Source organism: Phacochoerus africanus, chromosome 3 (genome assembly GCF_016906955.1).
Source record: "Phacochoerus africanus isolate WHEZ1 chromosome 3, ROS_Pafr_v1, whole genome shotgun sequence".
In the NCBI taxonomy this organism is placed as follows: Eukaryota; Metazoa; Chordata; class Mammalia; order Artiodactyla; family Suidae; genus Phacochoerus; species Phacochoerus africanus.
In genome coordinates this window covers 67,822,111-67,835,412 of record NC_062546.1, presented here as the reverse complement: position 1 = coordinate 67,835,412, position 13,302 = coordinate 67,822,111, and the positions used below count along the sequence as shown (strand labels likewise).

The following is a 13,302-nucleotide window of genomic DNA, read 5'->3' as shown; positions in this document are numbered from 1 at the left end:
GTGGTTATTTATTCTAAACAGTGAAGTTTTTTCCTAGTTAATAAGCTTATCTATCTCAAAGAAATTACCCCACATGTAGACATTTTTAAAAATTGAAAATAAGCGTAGAAATGAATTAATGAATTTATCATATTTTGAAGTCATTCTAAAAATAAAAATAGCCATTAATTTTCATCATTAATTAGTACAGTAAATTTAAGTAAAATTAAAATCAAATTTAAATATTTAAAGGCTAGATTGCATAATAGACAATTTTAAAAAATCATTAACTTCTTAGTTTAAGTATTGATAACTATAAAAAGCAAATTTAAGTGTCATAATTACTTTTCATCATAATTTGTGAAAGCAAACCATTTTTTAGTTTATAATCACTTAATTTTTGCATATTAAAACCAGAAAATAAAATCACCTCCTGGGTAAAAATGTTATGTTTTTCAAAGAGCAGTATAGTTTTTGTGATTTCTAAAATGATTTTCATTTCTTCCTTTTGGGGGAAAAATCGTCATGTAAACAGCACCCGCATCATTTGTCTTTGAAAGAAGAGGCTTCTGATGTGGTTCGTCAAAAGAAGAAGTACCCAAAGAAGCCTAAAGCAGAGGCTTTGATAACATCTCAGCAACCCACTCCTGAGACATTGCCTGTGATCAATAAGAGTGACATTAAGCAATATGACTTTCACAGCTCAGATGAAGATGAATTTCCACAGGTGCTTGTTTTAAAACTATTTTAAAGACATTTTCTTCTAGTCTTTATTTTTTACTGCTATATTTTCAAACATAATTGACACTCAGAGTTTTGATTCTTGCTTTCTTCATCTAATGTTATGACATAAACATTTTCCACACTATTTATGTAGTTACTGAAATGGTATTTGCTTTCTGTTCTTTTCCATCAGCTGGATAGAGGTTATTCTGTGGAGCATTTAGGTGGTTTTCAGCTTTTATAAAAATGAGCATCTCTACCAATTCCCTCTGTATTTAAAATAGATTATTAGAAATTGAATTACTGAACTAAAGATTATAAATATTTTAAGACATATAATACATAATTATAAATATTCTCCAATAATAATTCCCTTTTTACCCTATTCCACTAGCGTTATATCTTACAACTTTTAATGTGAATTTTACTAATTTGTTTGGCAGTGTTTGATTCTAAAGAAGATTTAGAACTGGTTCAGGTTTTAACTTGTGAAAATAATTCTTTGATTTATATTGCATCAGTTTCATAGCAAAATGTTCCAGCCTTAAAAATCTTAATTTTTGTTTCCTAAGTGTTATCTTTAAACAAGACATTATTTTAGGAGTCCCCATTGTAGTGCATTGGGTTAAGGATCCAGCATTGTCTCCAACACAGCACAGGTTCAATTCCTGGCCTGACGCAGTGGGTTAAGGATCTGGCATTGCCCTAGATCTGGCATAGGTCACAGCTGCTGCTCAGCTTTAATCCATGGCCCAGGAACTTCGTATGCCACAGGCATGGCCAAAAAACAAACAAAAAGACATTAAACTTTAAAGGATCAATTAAAAACATTTTGGAGTTCCCTGGTGTCCTAGCAGTTAAAGGATCAGGTGTCATCATTGCTGTGGCACAGGTTTGATCCCTGGCGCAGGAACTTTAGCATGCCATGGGCATGGCCAAAATATATATATATACATGCACACACACACATTGTTTAGCACCTGGTCTAGCAATACCTTCCTTTTTTCTTTTCCATAGGCAATCTAAAGAGAATACTGGAACAAATAAGTCTTATCATAGTTTAACATTTTGACTTTTTGGTTTTTTTTGCTTTTCAAGAGCTGCACCCACAGCATATTGAGGTTCCCAGGCTGGGGGTCTGAACAGAGGTACAGCTGCCAGCTACAGCTGCCAGCCACAGCCACAGCAATGCCATATCTGAGCCTCGTCTGCAGCCTACACCACAGCTCACAGCAATGCTGTATCCTTAACCCACTGAGCGAGGCCAGGGATCGAACCCATAACTTCATGGTTCCTTAATTGGATTTGTTTCCTCTGTGCCACAATGGGAACTCCCATTTTGACTTATTTAAAAAAATGTATTTTTAACCAACATGACAGATATGTTTGGCAGCAAGACAGTTTATAAAACACCTTGTTGTTGTAAGTATTTAAAAACTAGAGTATACGTAAAATATGCCTCCTTTGGCTAGATTATATTATTTTTTACTGATTGTTTTTCTAACCCAGACAATGTTTTTAGCATTCATATGTGTTGTAATCAATGCACCCAAAAAATGTGTTTAATTTAGTATGTTCTTAAAATGCATTTAAATGAAACCATTTATTAAAATTGTCAGAGGATCAAGCACTTAGACTGAGGCAGGGCTTTGAATAGTTATGGAACATTAATTAGATGACATTTGGAAGGAATGAGGGAAATAGTGTCCTAATAAATAGCAGATCTTTTCCAGATAGGAAGTGTAGGAAAGGATTCGAGGTAGAGAAAACACCACATTGGAGGGAATTGCTAACACTTCACCATTGCTAAAGCATAAAACGCAAAGGAGAAAAGAGATGAATGGAATGATGACTGGAGTAGTAGCCAAATGGCGAATGGCCTCTGTCTACATTGTGTATATTGGGAAGTTCTCAAAGAATTGTAAGTAAGGAATGATATGGTTAGATAAATGCATGTATAAAAGCCTTATATTCGTAGTACTAGTGAAAGCCAGTAAAGTTTTGCTGTATATTCCCAGCCTTTTAAAAATGATGCCAGGAGGTACTGTGTCTGGTAGAAACTTTTCCCTTATTCCTAGAACCAGTCCATCCAGCCTGATAGTTGGACACACAGCATGTTGGTCATATATTCCTCATGTGTTAAGGAATTTTCACTTCTGTTCTAAATTCTTATATATTTATCCATATAGTCCCACTCCTACATTTTGAAACTTGCATTTTGAAACTTTAAGTTCCTCAGAGTCCTTGTACTAGGTCTTTAAAGCATTCATTTTTATTATCATATCCCCCTGTTGCTAAATCATGAGTGAGTATTTACCTGGAGTTGGACATTATTCAGTGAGACAGCTATTTAGAACGTAGCTCCTACAAAATCAGGACTTTATTTTAAAAGTTAAAAATTAAAAACAATCAGGACTTTATTGCTAAAAAGATAATTAAAGTAATCATATGCTTCTTCATCCAATAAATAAGAAAAAAGGATTAGAGAGCCTTAAGAGAACAAACATTTTTAACTAGACTTCTCCATCTGATTTGCAGCAAACCCAGTCTATTCTCCATCATGCTTCTGATTCACCTAATATCATCGCTCCAGGAAGCATGTCTCAGACTGCACCCTAGGGTCCCCTCCTTGGGTGGTCAGGATGAAGAGATGTGAAGAATTTCTAAGATTTGTTTTTGTCACTTCCTGTGTGAATTTTAGAAGAGGTAGATTATTTGTAAGGGAACCGAAGTGTAAAATTCACATTTAGGATTTCCTTTCAAATTTCAGGTTTGGGTTTGATTCCCCAGTAAGAAGAATCAGCCCGAGCTTACTGTTTCTATATCTCCCCCATAGGGTTTGTGGAGGTATATTGCAACCTCAAACAAATGCCTTTCTTCCCTGGATGACTCTGCTCAGTGGTAATCACCACAGTTTGGAAATATGTGGAGAAAGCATTTTTCCTCTCAAAATAGGAAGAGAGGGATTTGTGAGGTTCAAAAATTTGCAAATCAATATGGTTGAGCCAGCATTGTCCAAAAGACATGCACACCAAAGTGAAATTGTGAGACAACTATAACTTAAGTACTAAAACTTTTTTTTTTAATTTTAACCATTATGGGTAGAAATTTATCTAAGCTGTATTATTTCTCTGCCATATCAGAGTATATTTGTATTTCATTTAACCTGTTTTTGATGACATTTATAAAGTTTGCTATTATGTATCATTGTAGCTCTAGGGGTCCACTCAGATTATATAGGGATATTTGACTCAGTAACACTTGGTACTAGGCAGAATGCTTTTTAATATGTGGTGGCTCTTTGAAAGTATTTATTCCTTTGCTGTCAAGTTTATTACTTCTCTCTGCAAACTGCTTACCTTTTAGCAAGTCCTCTTTCCTCTTCTCATTTTCTGCTTTTGATCTGCTAAGCTTAAAAGGTGATTTTTAAAAATTAGTAGGGAAATAAAAAAACTCTTCTTTGAGTGAAATGTATGACCTTTTTGGCTTTTGGGGATGTGAGGCTATTAACCTTTTTTTACTTCTCAGTTTTTCACTTTATTTTAGAGAAATAAAGTTAATGTGTAAAAACACACCTACCTATAGATAAAGCATAACTATCATTAGTATTTATGACCACATACAATATTTACCAAATGTAAGTGGGACATGTGAAAATTGTACTAATTCTTTTTAAGCCTATAGCGCATATATGTTTAGAAATAGTTAAGCAGTACCATGTGAACTTAACTGTAAGCCCTAATCTATTAAAAGTAATGATTTTTAACCATAGAAAAATTTTGCTGTTCTTTAACTGCCTACTGTCTGTAATGTAGGGATGATTCACTATTTGTGATCAGATTCTACTTTTAGACCATTACAAAGATTGATAATAACTCCTAAATGGAATGCCTCATGCCTCTTTTTTCTAGGTACCGTCCCCAGTATCAGAAGCTGAAGAAGAAAATGATCCTGATGGTCCCTGTGCTTTCAGGAGGCGGGCAGGATGCCAGTATTATGCCGTAAGAACTTTATTTTTTTATGGTATTTTTGTGAACTAGAAGTAATAGGTAATTCACGTCAAGATGACTCAATCTTGATCTAAAAATGGAAGTCCATCAGCATTTTTTATTTAATAACCCCTATGCAAATACAAGTAAAAGATGCTCTACAGTACCAAGTCCTTTCAAAGGACATCAGAATCCTTCATTTGGAAATTGATAACTGCTCATATTTTAGACATCTGGTTTCACTTTGGTCTTTTAACTATAACTTCAGCAGTTACAACCACTACCTACTATGTCATTGCTGTAGTTTTCTAAGCCCAGAATCTCTAATTGAACCCTTGATGGCTGATGAGTGTTCACTGAAATTAGCTGTTGGGCAAGCCCATCTTGTGTATACAAACCCAGTAAGTATCAAACATAAAGGAATCATTTTTAAACTTCTTCCTGGCAATATTTTGTCAAATTAATAATATTCATATAAAATGCTTTGTGCTATTAAATCAGGGTTTGGTGTAGCATGTATCAAGGAATAGCCCTCACTACTAAATGGTAAGGTTTCATAAAAGATGTAAGGATAGAGTAATGAGGATGGCTTTCATATATGGATTTTGAAGACTTTTGTCTAGTTCTATTATGGTAAATACACACTTACAGCTTTTTTAGGGTGTACATGTGTGTTTGTATTTAATACAGAAGTGGTAGGGAGTTGTTTATAAGTTATTCTTTTGAGAAAAATTGAAAATCTCTGTGAAAGGAGGCAGAAGTGGAAGACAGAAAAATAGAATGATAGAGGAAATGGGAAGGCAAAGAAATGGACTTTATGTTCTTAAAGTTAAGAGGAAGTATCAGTTTAATCCATGCATGCCTTATTGAAGTACAGTCTTTATTTTTACTCCAAAAAATTTCCTTCCTGTTTATCTCAGTAGGAAGTCTGTGACTAACCTCATTATCTCTACTTTTCTACAAAAAATGTTAAAAACTGTATTATTGTTGGAGTTCCCTGGTAGCCTAGCAGTTAAGGATTCAGCATGGTCACTGCTGTGGCTCTGGTTCGATCCCTTGCCTGCAAACTTCCACATGCCACAAGCATGGCCAAATAAATATATAATAAAATAAAATATAATGTATTTTAAATGTGTGGTCATAAATTTAGTTTGAATTATTTTGGTGAGTGAACTTTTGAATTAGTTCTAAAGAATTTTACCTGGTTAATATATAAAACCCAAATTTTAAAGTTTTATATCTAAATTATTTTATATCTTAATTATTCTGCTAGTGCTATAGCTGCTTTATTTTTTATCATATTTAAATATTTATATTTAACTTTGCAGAATCATTCCATGTGTTTTAATTTTTTTGTGTGTGCAGCCTCGTTTGGACCAAATTAACCATTCATTTGAAAATTCAGAATTGGCAGATTTGGATAAATTGAGATACAGGCATTGCCTTACAACACTCACAGTCCCAAGAAGATGTATAGGATTTGCAAGGAGGAGAATTGGCAGAGGTGGAAGGTAAACTATTTGTCTTAACCTGGTGTTTGTTTACCAAATTGGAAGGGGAGGTATAAAGCAAATGTTAGTAAGTTCTTCTAGGTAACATTTGGCTTTATATTACTTTTCAGGGTCATAATGGACCGGATAGCCACAGAACATGACCCAGTCCTGAAACAGATAGACCCTGAAATGCTGAATGGTTTTTCAAGCGCTTCCCAAACTATAGACTTTTCTTCTAATTTCTCTCGGACCAATGCTTCCAGTAAACATTGTGAAAATAGACTGTCCCTTTCTGAAATATTAAGCAATATCAGATCATGTCGACTACAGTGTTTCCAGCCAAGGCTACTAAATTTACAGGACAATGATAGTGAAGAATGTACCTCAAGAAAACCAGGGCAGACTGTGAATAATAAAAGAGTTTCTGCAGCATCTGTAGCTTTATTGAACACCAGCAAGAATGGCATATCAGGTAAGCTGTCACTTTGTTAAAAATATATTCTTCTATTCTCTTCTCTATAATTTTTATTATCTTCTAAGTAGACTCCGAGGTTTTATTTTGAAGGTTTATTTTTCATGATCCTACTGAAGAAAGGAATTATGTCTTAATTTACTAGTTTTTTTTTCTTCCAACCTAAGAAACTAAACTATTATCGTAGATCACATTTTAACCAAAATCAATTTATCCTAATTGATACCTGTAAAACCACTGACTTGTATTTTGAATGTGTGTGCCTGATATGGTGAATGTGTAGGCAAAATGCATGGGGAATTCCCAATGGGCAAAGTGGTTATAAGCTGCTACCAGGTTATCATAGCACAATGTTGTCTACTTTTGTTAAAGAAAATTTTCATTTTATTGTATTAACTTTGCTTAAATGTAAGCATTGCTACTCAAGAGTACCACTGAAAGCTTTCTTTCTGAAAAATGATTTTTAAAGAAGCTCCTTTTAATAATTGTACTTGTGGTCTGATAGCTTACCTCTCTAATTGGGATTGGAAAATTTTTTTTCATTTTAAGAGACTGTACTCAATGTAATAATATTAGACATTGTAAATAGTGTATAATATCTAGAGAGTCTTAAATTTTGATTTGTTTCCTTCTTTTTATCACATGTATATAAGTATGTATAATTTATAAATGTCTTTATAATGTATACATTGCAAAAAATTCATGGTATCCAGAGGCAAAACTATATGTGATGACAAACGGTTGATATCCTTTCTTTCTGTAAAACATATATATTTCTAAATTATTTACTGGATGGTGCAGTTTAGTATGCAAAATCATTATGTTAAACTTCTTCAGAGTGAGTTTAAATCATTTTAGCTTGAAATTGGTCTCAATAATGTTCAGTCTTTTTTAATTACTGAACTGTTTATTTTCAAACTTGACTTAGACATTTATCTATTTAAAGGTTGTAATGGAAAATTGGATTTGTTTGAATGATTGGAAGTTGGCATATCATTTCTCCAAATTAGTTGGTTAATTTTCTCCCAAACGAATTTAGGTAAGGAAAATGGCATCCCGTTATGTAACGTTCATGAGTCTGTGCAGTTTAATGAGCCTTTGAAACTGAAATGGATAAATACCTAGTATGATTTTAATGGTAGGATTCTTCAAAATCTAAAAATAGTAGGAAGTTGACGAATATTAGGTCAAATCTTTTCTTCAGCCAACTCCAAGACATTGTTCAAGTTAACTGAACTAGAATTTCTGTGCCAAAAATTACAATAATTTTTGCCAAAAAGGGAATTTAAAAACATATCACGTATAGGCATTTATAATTAGACTTGACTATAGATTTCTTTCTCTACCAGTGAATACCATAACAAAAAGGTGATTTTAATGTGTCCCGTCTTACCTTGAACATGGCCAGATATTTGCAGCTTTCTACTATATGTTCCTGATTCATTCCAGATCTGTTTGACTTGATTCTTTTCCAGAAAGTATATGTTTTGTGTGTTATTGTATCAGTACTCTGTTTGTATGGATTCAGAATGTAGTGTAAATAATTCCATAGAGTCAGCTCCAGAATTTTATGACGCTTCTGCACATCAACATAAAATAAGCATTTAAAGTATTATTTTAGGCATGCATGCCTTTCTCAGGGAACTTAAATCACAAATATGAGATGCTAGGAGTTCCCATCATGGCACATCAGAAACGAAGCCAACTAAGAACCATGAGGTTCGTGTTTGATGCATGGCCTCGCTTAGTGGGTTGAGGATCTGGCGTTGCCGTGAGCTGTGGTGTAGGTCTCAGACGCAGCTCAGATCTGATGTTGCTGTGGCTGTGGTGCAGGCCTGCAGCTGCAGCTCTGATTGGACCCCTTGCCTGGGAACCTCCATAAGCCACAGGTGTGGCTCTAAAAGAAAAAAAGATATGAGATGCTAATGTCGTAGACAGTAAGAATTTTTAAAATTTTTGCCCTTCCCTTGCCATCAGAAAAAAATAGTAGTTTTGGTCTGTGCAATTTTTCCTGCCTTAGGTATATTATATAATAGTACTATGTCTCAATTTACCAGTTCCTTCTTAAAAAATTTCAGGGCTTGAGCAAGTACTAAGCTACATTGGAATCAATATTTTCAAATCAAGTCCTTCAAATAGATATTTAATATTTCGTTACTAGTGTAAAGGATTTTGTTTGAAGTTTATTTGACACTCTAGTCATTGAGGGTTTTTTTGCTATTTTAGGGCTGCACCCTCAACATGTGGAAGTTCCCAGCCTAGGGGTCAAATCAGAGCTGTAGCCGATGGCCTGTACCACAGCCACAGCAACGCAGGATCCAAGCCATGTCCACGACCTACACCACAGCTCACGGCAACGTGGGATCTTTGACCCACTGAGCAAAGCCAGGGATCGAACTATGTCCTCATGTATCCTAATTAGGTTTGTTAACCACTGAGCCACAAAGGGAACTCACAGGTGTTTTTGTTTTTAACAGATTTATTTTGTTTCAAAATATTAAGCATAATGTGTAAGTATATAATGAAACAAGTCCTTTAACAGCATTTTTGTAAATAACTGAAAAGCTGTACCAATTACATTCATTACATAGTTTCTCAGTTTAAGTGGATTCAGTTATAGTTCAGTAATTATTGGTAGAAATTCCTTTTCTACCTAAAGAGGATATAGGAATTTTTAGAAAGTTACATTTATTTGATGGACATATACGAAAGAATTGAATCTTCATGTATTTGGTTTCTTTTTATCTATGTGTCTTTAACGTTTTTGCCTTCTGCTTATTCTCAGGAGATCATGCATGTCTCTAAGAGTAACAAGACTGATAAAGGACCATACTTTTACCTAGCAGAGAGTGTCACTAAGCTAGACAAAATATACGGAATTTTCTGTTTCACACCTGGGAAATCCCAACAAATAAAGGGTTTAATCAGAAATAGAAAGATGATACACTTGACAGTAATATTTATGTGTATCACAGGTTCCTTCATTCTTTTAAAAAACCCTTGAACATGAGGGCTCATGGCAAAGAATTGTCTTACTTTGATGTGGTTATTTAATAACCCGGTCAATGTTTTTAAGTCATAATCCCTGTGTCCTGAATATATTCTAGTTATTATTATTTTTAATAATCATATGAGTGGACTTAAAGGAGAACAAATTGAACTGAGTGTCATAGGTATTAGTAAGAGCTAAAACTAAAGACTTCATTTTAAGAGTTCCTGCTGTGGTTCAGTGGGTTAAGAATCTGACTGCAGTGGCTCAGGTTACTACAGGAGTTCGGGGTTCAATCCCCAGCCCAGCGCAGTGGGTTAGAGGCTGCTGTGGCATAGGTCACAGTTGCCACTCAGATTCAGTCTGATCGCAGATTCAGTCAGGTCGCAGTTGCCACTCAGTCCCTGGCCAGGATTTTGGGTACAGCCATAAAAAAATAGATGAATAAATAAATTTTTTTAAAAGACTTCATTTTCAGGAGTTCCCATCGTGGCTCAGTGGTTAATGAATCCGACTAGGAACCATAAGGTTGAGGGTTCGATCCCTGGCCTTGCTCAGTGGGTTGGGGATCCAGCGTTGCTGTGGGCTGTGGTGTAGGTTGCAGATGCAGCTCGGATCCCGAGTTGCTGTGGCTCTGGTGTAGGCCGGTGGCTATAGCTCCAATTCGACCCCTAGCCTGGGACCCTCTATATGCCTCAGGAGCAGCCCAAGAAATAGCAAAAAAAAAAAAAAAAAAAAAAGACCAAAAAATAAATAAATAAAATAAAAAGACTTCATTTTAAAGCAAGGAGACATGTCTTGTTAATTACTAAGTAAAAGTGTGTTTTCTTTCTTGAAAACCTATTCTCAAAGAATAGAAGCAGGACAGAGAAAGGTAGATGTGCTGAATATAATTAATGGATAACCAAGGAAAATTAATTTTATACAAAATTATTTAGGATTCAGTATATGCAAAACCCTATGTCAAGTGTTTAAAAGTTGCAAAATTTTATAAGACAATATTCCTTACCTTCAAGGGGCTTATACTTGGCAAATATTATTATAAATAGGTGATAACGTTTTCATTCGTTTGAAATTACAGTATTTATTCTTTTGAGATACTGTTCTTAAATCCAAACCTCAAGAAAATGTATTTCACATCTAAAAGTAACTTTGCTTGCTCAGACTTGAGGTCCCACATTTCCATTTGATCTCAGTTTTGACTAATGCATGGTTGCGAGTCAAAATATTTTTTTCTTTTCTCATTTATCTTAGGATAGATACCAGCAGCTTTTCTGGAAGCTTTTGACCAGCTTCAAATATCTTAATATTACCAGTTCATAAAATCAGCAACATTTTGGAGAGTTTTCCAAGAAAAACTACTGGTTTCTAATTTTTCCCGTGTCTTTTCCCATTCTTTCTTGAATTGCCATAATATGTTTGCAAGCATAAAAGTTTTAAAATAGATATGTTTTAACAACTAGCGAAGGTACTACCAGAGATTTATTTTTTGAGTTAGGGTCACTTCCAAAAGTGAAAAATGGACTCTCATACTTAAGGAAATAAAAGATTTTAGTTTGACTACTGAAAGAAGTAATACTGAAATTTCAATTGTAACTATTTAGTTTGATGTCAGAAGTTTAAATGGATCTTTAGTCTGTTTTCTTTATCGTTTGGTCTCATTTGTTCCTTATTCCCCATCCCCCTCACCCTCTCACCCTCCACCTCACCTCCTGTTTTCACTCTCATAACCCCCGCAGTTTTGCAGTTTATTCATTAGTTACATTATAGGATATGTTTAGTTCTGAACAGGTAATATCAGTTTCTAAGGCTTGGAAGATTTGCCCTCAGAGTAGCTCTAGTGAACTTTCACCTGATTCCTTGCTATGACCTAGAGGGTTTAAAATAGGTTCTCCCTGTCCCCCTCCATATGTCCCCAGATCTAGCTGTTAAAACAAGTAAAAGTTGCATATAGTCAGCATTGCTTCAACAAAACATATATTAAAATTTTTATAGGAATCTCTGTCCTGACACAGCAGAGATGAACCCAGCTATTAACCATGAGGTCACAGGTTCGATCCCTGGCCTTGCTCAGTGAGTTAAGGATCCAGCATTGCCGTGAGCTATGGTATAGGTCGCAGACACGGTTCAGATCTGGTGTTGCTGAGGCTGTGGCATAGGCCGGTGGCTATAGCCTCCGATTGAACGCCTAGCCTGGGAACTTCCATATTCCACAGATGCAGCCCTAAAAAGATAAATGGAAAAAAAAAAATTGTAACAAAACCAACCTGGTATGGGAGTTCCTGTTGTGGCTCAGCAGGTTATGAACCTGACTAGTATCCATGAGGATGCGGGTTTGATCCCTGGCCTTGCTCAGTGGGTTAAGGATCCTGTGTTGCTGTGAGCTGTGGTGTAGGTCACAGACATGGCCTGGATTTGGTGTTGCTGTGGCTGTGGTCTAGGCCAACAGCTGCAGCTCTCATTCAACCCCTAGCCTGGAAACTCCCATATGCCACAGGTGCAGCCCTGAAAAGCAAAAACAAACCTACTAACAAAACTTACCTGGTAGACAAAAAAGTACTGAATAATACATTCATTTTGACTTGTAGATAATCTTTACTACCACATTAGATATTCTTCATTAAGCTACAGAAATTGGGCTGGGCTAGGCTAGTGTTTTAAAAAATTCACTGCTTCCCAAGAATACATCAGCTTAGCCCACTTTGAGAAACACTGTATTAAATGTTAAAAGATTATTTTTAAAAAGCAGAAGGTACAAGCACAAAAGTCGTATATTTATACTCTTTTGGGAGATGGTCATCCAGAAAATGCAGAATGTGTTTCTATTAGATTTTCCTTTTTATTAGTTTATGAATGAAACAACAATACGATGTTGAAACATACTTATAAAGGTTTCACACATACTCAGAAATATGTTCTCTGTGGGCCCAAGTTTGAGAAACAGTGATCTAGGGCTTTAGAATCAACACACCAGTATAAAATCTAGGGGAGATACCTAGAGTATGTTTTTGATGGACCACTATCAGATTATGAGAGGGAAAAGTGATGATAAGGGGTCAACCTAGCAGAACACCTTATAGGAACTACATGCCTGAAAAGTGAAGGATGAAATGAGAGATGCCTAGGGTCTTTGAAAACGGAATCAGCATTCTAGGAATGTGATGAGTATTCCAAGAAAGGTTACATGGATTCATCTGAGGAATAAAGCAGACTTATAAACCCAAGATATGTAAAGAGCTAGATATAAAAATAGCCAGAAAGGTTAGAGGCTTCAGTGAAAAACAGGCTATCAATTATATGCACAAAATGTTTAGAAATGCTAAATGTGGAGTTCCCATCATGGTGCAGTGGAAACAAATCCAATTAAGGAACAATGAGGTTGCAGATTTGTTCCCTGGCCTCACTCAGTGGGTTAAGGATGCTGCTTTGCCCTGAGCTGTGGTGTAAGTCGCAGATGAGACTCAGATCTGGAGTTGCTGTGGCTGTGTGTAGGCCGGTGGCTACAGCTCAGATTCAGCCGCTAGCCTGGGAACCTCCATGTGCTGTGGGTATGCCCATAAAAAGACAAAAAGACAAAAAAAAATTCTAAATGTTACTAATGTATAGACTGACATTTGCATATGTAAAAGGAAAAATTCTGTAATATGTGCACTACCT

The 13,302-nt window shown here is 35.4% G+C and overlaps 1 protein-coding gene across 2 annotated transcripts in view; it reads left to right on the top strand.

Moving 5' to 3' along the window:
* The window catches only part of EPC2 (enhancer of polycomb homolog 2), a 107,741-nt gene that overhangs the window by 83,009 nt on the left and 11,430 nt on the right, over positions 1-13,302 (top strand). The window contains exons 7-10 of one of the 2 annotated variants that reach the window (XM_047771967.1): positions 515-706; positions 4,614-4,703; positions 6,057-6,202; positions 6,313-6,656. In XM_047771967.1, the coding sequence (XP_047627923.1) occupies positions 515-706; positions 4,614-4,703; positions 6,057-6,202; positions 6,313-6,656 (772 nt within the window). The remainder of the gene's footprint in view (positions 1-514; positions 707-4,613; positions 4,704-6,056; positions 6,203-6,312; positions 6,657-13,302) is intronic. The other variant, XM_047771968.1, reaches the window with a different exon arrangement.